At 29.3% G+C, this 16,738-nt stretch overlaps 1 protein-coding gene and 1 long non-coding RNA gene across 2 annotated transcripts in view; one reads left to right on the plus strand and one right to left on the minus strand.

Annotated features, from left to right (window-relative positions):
• Positions 1-12,557, minus strand: part of LOC111684005 (protein lozenge) — a 28,587-nt gene extending 16,030 nt beyond the window's left edge. Inside the window, exons 1-2 of the mRNA XM_046946260.1 lie at positions 11,282-12,557; positions 8,779-9,018 (exon numbers count right to left, since the gene is read on the minus strand). Of these exons, the coding sequence (XP_046802216.1) occupies positions 8,779-9,018; positions 11,282-11,945 (904 nt within the window). The 5' untranslated portion in view covers positions 11,946-12,557. The remainder of the gene's footprint in view (positions 1-8,778; positions 9,019-11,281) is intronic.
• The window catches only part of LOC124418800, a 72,313-nt gene that overhangs the window by 50,325 nt on the left and 5,250 nt on the right, over positions 1-16,738 (plus strand). The window lies entirely within an intron of this gene.

The following is a 16,738-nucleotide window of genomic DNA, read 5'->3' on the forward strand; positions in this document are numbered from 1 at the left end:
TATGGAAGTTCTGGTAGTATCACTTCCATAGAAGTTAAAAAAAATCACTTCTTAATAACATTCAAAAAAGAACATAAAAATTACTTTCTGAGAATGACTTCAGATTTAGTGAATTTGGAATCAAATAAAAAATACAAGCCTGTGTTAAAATCATAACTTCTTTAGGTCCTTTTTCAGTACTTTCATGGAGTTAATTCTACTTCTATTTCGCTCCTTTGAAAGTTCTTTTTTTGCTGGGTCTAGTCCATATGGACAAGTCTATTGCCCTAGATTGAGGACAAATATATTAATTAGTTTATTTTCTTGTCTTTGGCCTAGTTAGTTGATTTGACTAGTCTTTTGACAAGCCTATTGACGTGGACTAGCTAACAAACTAGTGGTTATTGTAGATCGTAGGTGGTGGATTCGATTCTCACCTGCGGCACTGGTTAAGGAGTACACAGCAGTCCAGATAAAAGCTTAATTCTAACTAACTAAAGGATTGAATTGATACCAAAATGGGATTGATTTGAGCCCGATTCGTACTTGATTGTATAACATATCAGCTAATTTTAAAAATGTTAATAAATACATCCTACTTTCTAAGTAACTAAAAGGTTAAAAATGATTAGTTAGGATGCTATTGAAGTTATTATACCCTTAACCTTCGCGAGATCGTTATATATAATTTATGTTTGAATTATATATGAAATGGGATTGATTAAAGAAAAAAGGAGATTATAAATGAGCACAACATGTTCTATAAAGATAGAAATAGGAAAAAGGGATTCAACTTAAGGTCAGCAGAATGGATATAAAGTGTTAAATAGGAACTTTAGTTTTTAAGATACTAATCGGCCCCACTGTGTGACATGCATTTAAACACATAAGAATGACTTTAAAGGAATGTATTGTTTAGTAAATCTTTAACTTTCAAAGTTTGAATATAAAGAAAAGAATTGTCTTCAAAGGATTCAGGAAGAAAACCTTGAAATCTTATAAATAGTTAAGAGTCTTATGTCCTTGAGGATTACATATTCTGTATAAACTGCAGAGTTCTAGTTTTCAAAGCACTTCTACAGAATTGATTACTTTATATAAGGAATCACACAGGAAAAAGGTGGTTGGAGTGAAGATCTATAAATGTGTATGTGTGTAAGTGGATGTATGTGTCAATATTATTGTTGTATTTATTCCTTTACTTTATCGTTGTTGTTGCTGTTGTTCTATGTGGCTGAGGTTTTTGTGGTTAACTTGGTCGATATCCATCGGGCTCATATGTATAGAACAAATAAATATAAAAGAAACAACAAAAAAAAAAACAGTTCATTTACTACGCTTGCTCTCAATTATTTTGCCAGGCAAAAATATACTCTCACCCTCATTCTCTTAAAAATGTAGTTTATTTTTCAGAATTGTATATGAATTGTTGTTTTTTTGCTGTTGTTGTAGCATTTATTTGCCACAAATGAAGTGGGTGTAGTTGTTTTTAAGTATTTTTCCACCAAACAACCATACAAATGTTAGTAAATGTTACATTTTATTTTTGTTGTTGTTACTGTTTGTTTGTCGGTCTGACGATTTTTACCAACCATTTATTAATGCAAACATATACCGACACAGAATTACTTGTGAATACATTTAAACGTATATTGCACACAGTTTTTTTTCCCCACAACCAAGAATAACGAGAAGTTGCAAAATGAAACCCAACCCACAAATTTAAAAAATAGACGATTTTTCTGGGTCTCTTTTGTTTGTTTCTTTGATTTTGATTTGAAAACAAATGATTTGTAAAAAATAATAAAAAAAGAACCAGCTTCAGAACCATTTTTTATGGAATTAATTTGAATAATTTTGAAATGAAATGTCGCTGTTTTTGGCTGCGTAGGAGTTATAAAACGTTTTGGAATTTTAATAGGAACTGGAATACGATTTTTTCATAATTATAAGAATATCTATAGATTTCTGTTGAAATAAAAACTTATTTACTTCTACATCGTGTTCTTTATTGAATCCACCTTAAATCAAGGAAAAAAATCACAAAACAAGTACGTAATGAGATCATTTTGATACCTATAAGGCTTAAATGTAGACCTTCGTACTTGATTTAAGTATTTTGTACTTGATTTGTACTTGATTTTTGTATGAATCTTGACAGTTTTAATACGAAAAACTTAGAAATAAATTCTTCTAGAGAAAATTCAATTGATACTAGGGAAAGGAGCCTTTCAAGTAAGAATTCAATACTTTGAATATTTGAACATTTTTTTATTAAAGTTTTTGTTAAAATATCAGAAATGCTCCTGAAAGCATTTAAATTAACTCTTTAACTCTTTCACGTGTATATACGGGACACCGATGTCCCAAGTACTTTTGAGTACACAGCTACAGTAAATGGGTATTTCCAAAGAATAATAACTTATTTTTTAGAATTTGATGTCACTTCATGCTAAAAAGGATAATATCTTCCGATATCCTTCGAAAACACTTTTTCCATTTTTCATCAAAAATTATCAATATACGTCAAAATAAAGTGTGTGGTGAAGTTTTGTACATGAAAGGGTTAATGCAATGAAACCGATTTACGTTTTAAAGCCACAATAAGTATTTAATAATCATTATACTATGTAAACACGGTTGTGTATGTGTAGAAAATGTCTAATAATACTGTCAACTTACATATTTTGTCTTGCAATATTTAAGGCAAATGCTTTTTCTGACAACGTTGCAAAAGAAAATTTTTATGTTCAGATGATTATTAGGCATTTTCTGAACATTTTACTGACAACATTGTAAGATTTGACAACCGTGTTTCACGGCTTTTTTATTCAAATATATTGAAACATACGAAATTTTGAAACATTTTAAACGATCATTAAAGGGTTAATTTTGCTAAAATTTGTTACTTAAATATCTTGTCAAAATCCATTCATGCTTAATACACTGAGAGAAAAAATATATACGCCTGGTACCAAATTGACAACAAAGTGTTTATTATTTTTTAATAACATCCGCTGTCAAAGTATATACATAAGTACGACAACACTATAACGTACTACTTACCATCTGCATTACTTAGATGTACTTTAGTAATGACTTTCTTTTAATCTGATAAAAAAGTAAATAAGCGGTGGTGCAGTGAGTGAAATATTTGACTAACAAACCAAATTCTCATATTCTAGCTGTCTATTTTTATTATCATTAAAAAAAATAAAACAACTTACTAAACAACTTTTTTGTAAGAGAAATAGCAAGTACTTCTTTAACTCCCTATTTGTAAGCGAACGTGAAAGTAACGCAATAATATCAACGTGTTAAAATAATGACTTTAAATGATAATGAAGATGTAGTGAAAGAGGTTTTATTAGCTTTTTAACTCATTACTTTTCAATACAAGTTTTATCTAGGATTCTCTTCTTTTAAGAAAATTTTGAATTTTTAACGAAATATTTGAACTTTTTTTATAAAAAAAAATTCAACGATTATTAAATATTCCTTTTTCGAATAATTTTATTCAGATCTTTCTGTTGACATCATTATTTCACGAAGGACAAAAAAACAATACAATTTATAATTACGTATTATTAATTGTTCATACAACTTTAAGTTGAATTAGAAAATATTCGTTTCAAAACTGCAGACATCATGGAGCGTATTTTTTAATACCATTTTTTCTCTTATTTAAGAGGGAGTCACTCTAAAAACAGAATGATTAAAATTTAAAAAAAAAATGTTGTTAAATTTTTTATTGTTGTTATTTTTTCTAAAATAATTTCAAAAACAATTACACTCATCATACTCCCACACACACACAAATTTACTCACTCAATCTAACACTCACTGTGAGACAAACAAATCATTGTTATGATGATGATGATGATGGTGGAGACTGTTTTTGATAGCCGTGGACAGTTTTAATAGGCTGTTAAAAGCACAACAGAAACAATATATTAAAAAAAATCCTCTATTTATGAAAATAACAACAAAATTATAATGGCCGTTTTCTAATAGCCTAAACAACAACAAAAAAATATTTAAACAAAAAACCCGTTGTTTTTTTTTCTTTTTTTCTTATTGAAATGACACTTAATCAAGCGTGACGCAGCGGCAAAATATTGTTAAGAAATAAAACAACAACAAAAACAGAAAAAACGAGGACTTAAGTACAGTCTTGTTGAATTTAATAATTTAACAAAAATTTTAATGAGATTTTTTTCTTAATGATTTTTTTTTCTATCTTTTTTGTTAAATATGTACAATAAACTGGTCTATAGTATAAAATAATAATAATAATTTTGATCAAAATCTGTAATTATTAGGATTTTCAAACATTAGCTGTATTTAAAAAGAAAAATGTTTTTTTTTAAGATTTAATAAAAGATTTAAAGAAAATGACACGCGCCATTAATAAACATTTTTCTTTTGTTGTTGTAATACTAAAAAGTCTGCAGTTTAATTAACCCTTTTCTTATTATGTTAACACTTTTCTCATATGGTTATTATCAAAGGTAGTTATGGACAGGAAATTTTTGGTAAATTTTTAATTTTTTTAAATAAAATTCCTATAATTAAAGAAAATTTTCCTTTTAGTAAAAATTTTTGATCATTTTTGATTTGAATAAAATGTTTGATTATTATTTAAAAAAAACAGTTTTTAAATTAAATATCAAGTTAAATTAAAAATTTTAATTAATTTTCTCTTCTTTAAAGAAAAATCTATACAAAATTTTTAAAAATTAAAAAAACTATCATTGAATTGTTTTAAAACTCTTCCATAGATTAGTTCTTCTTCAATAAAATAGTTCTTAAAATAGTCCATAGGCAAGTTCCTAGATCAGATCTTAGACTAGTTCTTAGACAAGTCTACAAACTAGTTCATAGAGTAGTCCTTAGTCAATAGACTAAATCTTTGAATAGTCCATAGATTTGTTTTAAAACTAGTTCATAGACTAGGCAATAGACAACTTAATAATAACTTAATCGATAGCCAATAGACAAGTTCTTAGACTAATTCATACACTAGTTCTTAGACTTGTCCTAAAACTAGTTCATAGACTTGTCCACAAACTAGTTCATTAACAAGTCCACAGACTAATTCTTAGAATAGTCCATAGACTATTTAAAATACTAGTTCTTAGGTTTGTCCACAGACTAGTATAGTAACTAGACTAGTCCATTGTTAATAGACTAGTCCATGGACTTGTTCTTATACTACCGCATATAATAGTTCTTAGACTAGTCCATAGATTAGTACTTACACTAGTCTATAGACTAGTTCTTAGACTAGTCTATAAACCACTTCTTAGACTAGTCCATAAACTTGTTCATAGACTTGTCCATAGACTAATTCTTAGAAAAGTCCATAGACTATTTTTTAGACTAGTTCGTAGATTAGTCCAGTTCTTATACTAGTCCATAACTAGTCCATAGACTAATTCTTAGACTAGTCTATAAACTACTTCTTAGACTAGTCCATAAACTAGTTCATAGACTTGTCCATAGACTAATTCTTAGAAAAGTCCATAGACTTTTTTCTAGACTAGTTCTTAGACTAGTCCATAAACTAGTTTTTAGACTAGTCCATAAACTAGTTTATAGACTATTCCATAAACTAGTACTTAGACTAGTTCTTAGACCAATCCATATTCGGACTAATCTATATACTTGTTAAGGACTATCCTCAACCATAGACTAGTGGGGAATAAAGGGAGTAGTGTTGTCAACATTTCATTTAAACATTTTCATATCAAATATAACGGGGAATATTTCTCTGAATATACTCTGTATTGTGTTGTGGGATCCACTGGCCATTCAGCCACAAATCAATGTGTTCTCGATCCCTAATTTTAACGAAACAAATTCCAAAGTAGTTTCAATATAACTTCATCATTAATGAAAACGCTAAAACTTTAATTTAGTTTCAAATTATTTCGCCAGAAGCCTAATGAACATATAGAGTAACAAATAATAAATAAGAAAAAAAAAGAGTTAAAATTACTAAACGAATTAATCAAATTAAAATAACTCAATCAATTCATTAAAGAAACAAAGGAATAGATTATGGAGTAGAGTATTTCAAAAAAACTAGAGCAAAACAATTTGTTTTTACGTTTTCAAAACAAAGCAACAAAAAAAAAATGATTTTCTTTTGTTAACAAGATTTTTTGAAAAATATGATTTTCTAATGACTTCATTTAAAACTCAAACATACATGAACAAAGATTTAAATCATTATCATTTTTTAGTTTTTTTCCCCCGCAACAACACGTAAAAGTACTTTAAATATTAACAACACAATGGGATTTATTACCAGTTAAAGAAGAAAAAAAGAGTTAAGAGATTATCATTACAATAGTAGATTTTTGATTTTAAACAATGAAAAAAAATCATTGTAAAAAAGAGATAAATCAAATTATGAAGATAACTTTGTTTTTAATGAATGGTAAATATTTTTGAAAAGGAGTTAAGGTTTAGTTTTATGTGTTTATGAATTAAAACTAAAGGATGTTTTAGCTTTCATAAATAAACGAAAGTGCGTTCTGAAGTGGTTAACTTTAGGACAGATATGCGGAAAGATAGAAATTCAAATTATTATAGAAGTTCTCGTTTAAATTAAAACTGTTCCTAGAACTTTTATTCCCCCAGTAGTCGTGCTAATTAGTTTATTACAACAAATGTTACTGATCTAAAGAAGCAAAAAAACAGCAACTTGCAACACATGTTGTAAGTCAAACAAAACACATAAAAAACTGACATGCAATGTCAAAATAATATTGACCTTAACTAGACACATGTTTCACAAACACAAAACATTTGTAATATTTTCAAATTATTGCAACACAAACCAAAAAAATAAAAAAAGGCGCAAATGAATAAAACACTAATCTTCTTCTAACTAATTAATTGCCGAAATTGAAACCCCCAGAGTAATGTATGAATGAACTGCTCTCATATATAAATGAAAACTTTACCTGTTAAACCTGCCTCAAAATATTGGCATGTCCTGTTCGAACGTCCTCAAGGGGCAGAGATCAAAAGGCACACAAACAAGTAGTTTCAAAGTAACCAAATATAAAGTATTTTTAAATCGATTATACAATAAATATAATGTCTATAATGAACTTTGGAAAAAAATACATGATATTGCGTGCTAAACTAAAAATAAAAAGAAATGATCAAAAATATAACGATCATTGGTGAGGAACATGATCTTCGGCTTTTGTGAGTAGTAAAGTGCCAATAATGTGTAAAAGGTCCTTTGCTGTATTACACGCTTTTTTTGGTTAAATGAGTTGATTCTTATGGTTCATGACATGAAACCTTAATAAATGAGAGATAGAGAGCAGTTTTATACCCTAAAAAGATGTCAGTTGCTGTGTAACTTACTGTCTTACATATATACACGCTTCACAAATCATCTCTACCGGGGATGGACAAGTCACTACTATTTAAGTAGGACTAGGCAATAAAGGACTAGTCAATATACTTGTCCATAAGCTGGTTATTGAATTTTCCAATAGGCTTATCATAAGACTAATCAAAAGTCTTATGATACACATAGGGCAAAATGACGTTTTTAAGTTATACACGCCTGGTACCAAATTGACACCAAAGTGTTTATAATTTTCCGTTGTCAAAGTATATACCTACATACGTACAATAACACTACATTGCCAGACAACGCAATCTTGTCAAAATTGCAACAATTTGTTGTCGAAATCAAAATTTTTATACACATCCGTTGCCTAAAAGTTTACAAACGTGGTTAGCTCACTATTGACAACGGATTGTATCAATTTTGGTACTTTTGTAAAGGTCTTTTCCGTCTGTGTACACTAGTCCATAGACAAGTTCACAAACTAGTCAACAGATTAGTCCATACATGGACTATAGTCCATAGACAATTTCACAAATTAGTCAACAGATTAGTCCATACATGGACTATAGTCCATAAACAAGGACTAGTCTATAGACTAGACCACAGACTTGCCAATAGACCAGTCAGTAGTCTAATCTAAGGACTCCTCCATAGACTAGTCCAAAAACTATTCAATATACTAGTTAATAGTCAGTAGCCTAATCTATGGACTAGTCTATACACTAGTGAAAATAATATTGAATAGACTAAGCAATATATTAGATAATAGGAAAGATAGTAGACTAGAAAGTGGACTCGTCCATAAGTAAACCTGTCAGTAGACGAATCCATAGACTATTTAATGTGCTCGTCTATGGAATAGTCAAGGCTAATACATAGACAATTAAGTATACTAATTTATAGCCTAGCCCATTAACTAGTCCATAGACTAGTCGAAAGATGGTTAAAGTACTAGACTACACAACAAACTAATTAATGGACTAGTCCGTAGATTATTTATAAAAAAGCTATTATGTAATTTAGTACTTTTAATTCTATAAAAATTAAAATTTCCCAAGCCTGATATCTACTAAAACGATCATTCATTTAAAATACACAAAATAAAATACTGTTTTTAGGGAAGCATTGAACCTAAGCTTGGCAACGACTTGGTTTTTCTTTCTTTTTGTCTGTGAACATTGACCATGATTGCATGCTGACCTAAGGCCATAAACAAGCAGGGTTAATGTGACGACTTCTGTGAGTGAACTTCTGAAGTGAACAATTTCCCCTCCGAACACAAAAAAAAACTTATAAATGACGTAAAGATCAATATGCAAAATATTTTACATGAGAACAAGTATGAATGATTTTAAAAAATCGCATAATTTCATTCATGACTTTTTTCTTTTTTATTAACTTTCAAATTAACAACTTACCTCTACCGCTACGTCCCACAAATCTAAGATCATTAAATTTAGCCACTTGATCTTTCATGGTTGTCTTCTCATTACGCAATTCAGCACAGTAGTTTTCATCATTTCCGGCCCTGATATATACATTTGTGCCGTCTCCCACATCTACCAGGGCCACTACTTTAAAGGCAATTGGCAGAGTTTTATTGGAACGCCAATGGGTGGGTAGAGCAGAACAGAGGAAATAGGGATTGCTAGTGCGTACTGTAAAGAGAGCAAAAGGAAAAGACATGATATTAATAAGAAAGTAAAATAACTATATTTCAATAGTTTAACTACATAGTTTTCTGCAGGATAATATAGTCAAAACGATCGCCAAAATGATGAGATCACTTAATTTTATCCTATTTATATATATTTATCATTTTATAAGTGAATGTAATATCTGCTTTCAAAAGCAAACCTCATCATTTTGATACATACATTAAAAACTTTCTGCTGTATAGGTACTTGTCATATTGCCCTTTTTGTCGATCATTACGATCATAATTTTACACTTCAATGATTTAAATGTGTTGACATTGATATGTTAGCTTCAATATTTCAATACTTAATTTAATATTTATTAACCTGACACTAATTTTTGAATGAAAGTTGTATCCTTTTTTGTACATGGACATAGTGTGTGAAAGGATTTTTTTTGATGTTTCTGTTTTTTTTTTTAGTTTGTTAAGAGAAACCTTATTGAGTTTATTTCAGATTGACTTTGATTGAGATTTTTTGGCATGCGTTGGTTTTTAATTACAAGTCATTGAAATGAGCATGTTTGAAAGTGTACGTTGGTATATGTTTTAAAAAAATATCATATTGAAAGTATTGTTTAAAAACAGGATTTTATTATTTAAAGTTTTTATTACTTACTTATTGAAGGTTTTAAAATAATAATGAAAATAATGAAATATTCATAGTCTAGTCTGTAATCTAGTTTATAGTGTAGACTAACGTATAGTTTATAGACTAGTCTATAGTCTGGTATATAGTCTAGTCTATAGTCTAGTCTATATTCTAATCTATAGTCTAGTCTATAGTTCAGTCTATAGTCTAGTCTATAGTCTAGTCTATAGTCTAGTCAATAGTCTAGTATATAGTCTAGTCAATAGTCTAGTCTACAGTCTTTTCTATAGTCTAGTCTACAATCTAGACTAGTCTATAGTCTACTCAGTCTAGACTAGTCTATAGTCTAGTCTATAGTCCTGTTTATAGTCTAGTCTATAGTCTAGTCTATAGTCCAGTTTATAGTCTAGTCTATAGTCTGGTATATAGTCTAATCTATAGCCTAGGGTATGGTCTAGTTTATAGCCTAGTCTATAGTCTAGTCTATAGCCTAGTCTATAATCTAGTTTATAACCTAGTCTATAGTCAAGTATATAGTCTAGTCTATAGCCTAGTATATAGTCTAGTCTATAGCCTAGTATACAGTCTAGTCTAAAGCCTAGTATATAGTCTAGTCTATAACCTAGTATATAACCTAGTCTATAGTCCAATTTATAGCCTAGTCTATAGCCTAATCTATAGTCTAGTCTATAGTCTAGTATATAACCTAGGCTAGTCTATAGTCTAGTCTAAAGTGTAGTCTATAGTCTATTCTGAAGTTTAGTCTATAGTCTGTAATGCAGTCTAAAGTCTAGTCTATAGTGTAGTCTATAGTCTAGCTATAGTACAGTCTATACTCTAATCTATATTGCAGATTCTAGTTTAAAGTCTAACCTATAGTCTTATCCATAGTGCAGAATATAGTCTAGTCTATAGTCTAGTTAATAGTGTAAAATATAATCGAGTTTATGTTCTAGTAAATAGTCAATTTATAGTGTAGAATGTGGTCTATATTATATAGTCCTGTCTACAGACTAAAACTTGTTCCAAGCATATAACTAGGTTCAAATATTTTCAATAGAACTATTTTAAACAAGATCATTTCTAAAGGTAACAATTAAATATAAACCTAATCTTATGTTTCCTTCATAAAATCAGGAAAGGATCATTACATTCAAATCTAAAAAAGTAAAAGCTAATTAATTTTTTAATTATCGGTAATTATTTTTCAAAGCGACGGCCTGCTTTCCTTTAGAAGCCGGCACAGCAATAAAAACTAACGCAAAATTAAAGTTTTATGTGCAAAACTATTAAATGGTTTTATTAAAATTAAAATTTTAGCCGCTGCATGTAAAATAAAAGAAACTAAGCGACGGATTACTCTCTACTATATGTCTTGATTCCATTTTTAAAACATGTAAATATTGGTTGATGAACTTCTAAAGTTTGAGGGTGATATATATTCTGGAACTTAAAACATTGTTCAATTTAATAAAAATTAATCGAACAAACAGATGTACGGACATAGGTCCATCTGCTTACTGATTTAAAGTTTAATAAGACCTAGACGATGTGAACTAAAGCGATGACATTTTCCCAAAATGTTCTCTACTAACTAGTTAATTCGATTTCTTTAGATATTCAAACTACTTACCCAATTCATTTGGAAACTGTTGTTGGGCTTGTAAAACGGAACGTTCTAGCCAAGCCAAATCCTGGTGTATAACATTATTGTTGTTATTATTACCACCACTACTACTGTTATTGTTGCCATTACTGCTATTGTTGTTGTTATTGTTATTATTTGTACTATTATTACTATTCACTGTACCATTACTAGCACCACCATTTGGTGAATTACTACCAATACTCGCCGAACTACTGGCCACTATAGTATCGGAAGCCATACTCCCAACCTCGGTATTCCAATGTTGTGGCGGATGTGAGGCAGAGTGGGAGTGTGTGGTATGATGATGCTGATGGTGCGTGGGATGTGAATGTAAGTGGTGATGATGATGGTGCACTGAAGAAGCAGGAGGTAACGAAGAAATCACCATATTGGCGGTGGCAGTTGTTGTTAATGAGGGCAAAGAAGCCGGCGATAAATATACGGATGATGATGTAGTTGTTGTTGTTGTTGATGGTGAACCGTTCGTTGAGTGACAATTACTAGAGGAGGCAGTTGCTGCTAATGTGGTGGTAGCACCAGTAGCTGTGATGCTACCACCCAATAAAGAAGAATTTAATAGATTTCCTGTTGGATTTAAAGTTGAGCCGGAATATTGTAGAGTATTAACGGTACTGGAGGTTAAATGCATTCGCTGTGTTAAATAATTGTTGGGAGCTATTTTGACGGTTTTTATTTCAGAGTTCTTAAGATAAATGTTAATGGTTTTAGGGTGAGAAGGTTCTTAGTGGAGATCTATTTAAATATTTAACTTTTTTAATTTGAAAATTTTTGTTTTGTTTTTTTTTATTTTTTTAGTTTTAATGACTCATTTAAGTTTTGACGGTACAAAAGTCCGCTGCTTATAGTTTTAAAATTTAAACCACGCTGTTGTTGCGTTTATAAAGTATTTTTTTTTGTTATTAATTTTTATTGTATTTTAAATAAACGTTAAAATCGAACACTTTTTTTTAAATTTTTTTTTACTTTACACATAAGTGTGCGTGTGTGTATGTTTTGAGATTGTGCGAAGCTTAGCGCGTATTTTAATGAGTTCGCAGAAATTAGGTGAATATTAAACTTGGTTTTCGTTTTTGTTTTAAAACTCAACACAGACCGGTTCAATTTTCGGGAGAATCCATTCATTCATTCATTCATACACGTTGTTGTATGTCAACAATTTGTTGTTGTGATTTTTGTTGATTGTTTTCTTTTTGGTTAATTTGTTTTAAAATGATTTCTTTTGTTTTTAACAAAAATTTTATAGTAATTTTTTAACAAAACTATTTTTTTTTAATTAATGTATAATTTTTTTTAAATATTAGTTTTAAACGTTATAAATTTGTTTTAACTTAAAATTTTCTTATATATATTTTTTATGTATTTTAAAGCAAATAAAAATACTTTTTTTATAAAAAAAAACACTACACTTCCGTTTTTGTACGTTTATTTATACAATTTGATTTTTATCACAATTTTTAAAAATTGTTAAAATTTGCTCTTAATTTATAATTTCCGGTTTCCTTTTAATTTTATATTTAAATAAATTCTTTTACATAAAATTCTTTTATTTTTAATAAATTTTTCCTCAATTTATTTCTTTTTTTATAAAATTTTCTTAAAATTTGTTTGTTTTAAAAAAAATTTAACTCGTTTTAAAAAAACAAGTGCTCACGCGCGCTTTATCAAAGTGTTACTGGCACTTAACCTGGCCACCAGCATCGGTTTAACCATTAAACAACAAACTCTAAAACGTACTGAGGAGCTCAGAGTGCAAAAAACACTGAAATCCAAACATTTACACAAACACACACACACACCTACAACTCAGCAGCAAGTAAATTTGAAATACATTCGTTTGTTTTGTACTCACAGATACACAATTGTTGCTATTGCCTACAAAAACAACAAATAGCTAAACTTTTCTGTTGATAAGAATTTTTGTGTGTTAAAGAATGAAGAAAAAACAACAAAAATAAATAAAAAAACAAAATGTATAAAAATTTTTTATTAAATCCCTATGTTTTATCTCATGCTCTTTATTTTACGCTGCTTTCTCTTAAATTATTATTATAAAATACTCTTAGTAGTAATATGCAAATAACGGTTAATTAATCAATAGAATTGTTATTTTTCTCCCAATTAAAATGTTAGTTAAATGGGAAAACCCAATAGGAATATTTAGACTCATTTAAAATAAATTTTAAATGAGTTTACTGCCAGGTTTTTTTTGCCCCTAATTATTTTAGGTATTGTTATAAATCCGATCTTAATGAAAATTAGATCACATTTGGACCTACACAAGGGTGAATTTACAAGTATTAGTATCGAATAAATCACGTATTTGCGATCCATGACTCCATTGCATAGGGTACGATATATTGAAATTTTTCATACAAGTCTTAATTTAACCGGCTTATTAACTGCCGGTTAAACGATATTCGGTTATTGACACTGAGGCCCTGAATTCCCACCTCCACCTTGGTGTTATCGCAATCCCGGCGAACAGAGGTGTTAACAACACCTCTAGTTGGCAGGAACTACAATTTGGTATTACAGTCTAGTGCCTGGCTTAGTACTTGCATAGATTGAAAAGAGGTCGAACCAGAGCACCACATAATCTAGTACTACGGGTGGGCAGAGGCTGTTTTTAAAACTCAAATTCGCGGGAAGAGTGAGTTGCGGTTAAAAGACTGATATAAGATAAAGACAATATTTCGGATAAGTTCGGTGCAGTTGACGAAACAACAGATACCCCACAAAGGAGTGACTGTGGGACTAAGCGTTGGAAATGAGTTGGTATTAATTGTATATGGCACGGGATGAATGTAGGGTACGGCGGGCTTCACCTACCCGTCTACCTATAATAAATGTGTCGTATGTTTTTCTCTTATTAATATGTCGGATAAATGAGATGTGTGCTGGGTGAAGGATAAAAGGTATTATATACAAATGATACCATTGAATTTGTCCTTCTTGTCCAGATATGTTCAGAGTATACATACTTTGTTCATATCAGAATTACCACAGTGTGTCCCTGTGAGTAAAAACAAAGTCTGGGCTTATTTGATACTTCGTACTTCGCTCTACCAGTTATTTCTCTAGGATGTGATGATCAGAGATTAGATAGCTGAAGTACTTGAGCAAAGTGTTTGTACATGGACCGGCTCAATCAATGTACAAAATTTGCAACCTGCGTGTAAGATACACAAATGGGCAGTGGTGAGTTGTTTATTTTTTACTCAATGGTTGAAAAAGTACCACCGTGGGATAGGACATCATGTCAGGTACTTCGACATTCATTTGTGGCCCTGTATAGTTAGTAAGTTAGTTAGTTAGTTAGTTAGTTAGTTAGTTAGTTAGTTAGTTAGTTAGTTAGTTAGTTAGGTAGTTAGTTAGTTAGTCGCGCGAAATTCCAATAGATTTCACACATACTTTCAGATTTTGCCCAACGATTCTCTTAAATTATAACACTCTCTTAAAATTACTAAAAACAAAACAATAACAAAAGAGCCACATTTTCCAAACAACGCTTATCTCAATAACACTACAGTCTGCGACACACATACTCACTTACCACCAATCAGAAATTTCGTTTTAACGATTACAAAAACAATGCAACATAAAATACTTCATGTTTGTTTGCATGTTTTTTGTGGTATAAATGGTGCTCAATTCTGATTGGCTAAAGGGTCTGGCTTTTATTTGGTTTTTTTTTCGTAAAGTATGCAAGTGTATTGTTCAATGTGTATGTTTGTTGCTGTATGTAGTGTTGTGACTTAAATTGTTGTTGTTGCTAATAATGCTTTGCTTTTGTAGCTTAAATGGTTAATGGGGCGTGTGCATGTTTATTGTTTTTTTTTTCTTTTTTACAGTTAAAAGATTTTTATCTGATTTCATGTTTGAGTTTTTTTGTAGTATTTTTTCATGTGTTAAACAGTTGTTTTTATTATTTTTACAACTACTTTTTTTTAATTTTTCTTTTACAATGTGCTTTTTTATGTATCTTTTTAAAAAGTTTATGAGTTTCTGTATAGAATTCCATTAACGTTTTTAATAACCTTCTTTTTAAGTTTTTTTCACTTCTTTTAAAGTCATTAAATTATTGCCTTCAGTGACATTATTTTTGTATTTATTTTTTGCATTTACATGTTTACAAAGGTTTGTAATATTTAAAATTCAAGGTTTTTTTTAATAAATCTTCTTTTTTTGCATATGTTTTCAATGGCTTGTAGGAAAATTCATAGATTTTTGGTAAATTTACAAAGCCGTGGGTAAAGTGTTAGACAATTTTATTAAAAATTTAAAAAAAATATATTCCATTTTTTGGATATTAAAATATAAATGATGGTATAAATTTTAAATCCAAAAGATATTATGAATGAATAAAAATGTAATTGACACAATATTTATACTATTTAAATAGGAAAAATGTAAGGACTTCTTGAAAAAAAGACTCCCCACTGTACAGTTTTAAAACTTATTGTACCTATTTCCTATTGTATTTCCCTTTAACCCGCAAAATTTCCTCTCAAACCTGATTTGTATTGTCATTGATGTCTATTGATAATGTTTTGCGTTTCGTACTTTAAAGTAAAACTCACATACACACACACCAGTACACACAACTTATAGACATTTTCATGCAGACTTTTGCGGTTAATTAATATCTTTATTTTGTTGTTGTTTTTTGGTATTGTAAATTTTCTCTATATTCGTTTGATGTTCATTTTCATCTTCATTCATCAATTTTAGAAGGCAAAATTTCATTCAGCAAAAACATTTATCTATCGATTTAATACTCTTTGTCGATGATGATAATGGTTTATTTTTTATCATCATGTTGTTTTTATTTTTTTCTAATTTCTTTTTATTTGGGGTCATGTTTAAATTTAATTGTTGCAAAAAGAGAAAATTTTATTTTGTTAACTTATTGATTATTTTGAAACAATTTTTACTGAGAAGTTATTTAGATTTAAGGTCGTTTAATTACTTATAAGGTTAAAAGTAAAAATGTCTTATCGTATACTGCACAATGGGGCCGATAAACTTTTTAAATATTTTTTAATTAGCTTAACCTTAAACTTTAATCTTTAGTTTAGAAAAATAGTAAGCAAAAGTTAGATGACTAACTTTTGCTTGCCTAAAATTAACCATATTAACAAAAAGAAAAAATTTAAAATATTTTTTGTTAAGAATTTTACAGAATTTTATCTTTTTAATAAAATCAAATCAGAATCGAATTTTGTCTTTAAATCTAGAAAGCCTTAAATATGTTTTTACAAAAGCATTCCATGTTTGAAATATACAAGTGTGTAATTGGATTAAGTTTAAATACCTATACGAATTTATCTAAAACTTCTGAAATCATAATGTGAAGCATGGATGCATGCCCTATCTTCATAAATGACCTTCTATGTCAAACTTTCATCTCTATCTACTCTT

The sequence above is a fragment of the Lucilia cuprina genome, chromosome 3 (genome assembly GCF_022045245.1).
Source record: "Lucilia cuprina isolate Lc7/37 chromosome 3, ASM2204524v1, whole genome shotgun sequence".
Classification (NCBI taxonomy): Eukaryota; Metazoa; Arthropoda; class Insecta; order Diptera; family Calliphoridae; genus Lucilia; species Lucilia cuprina.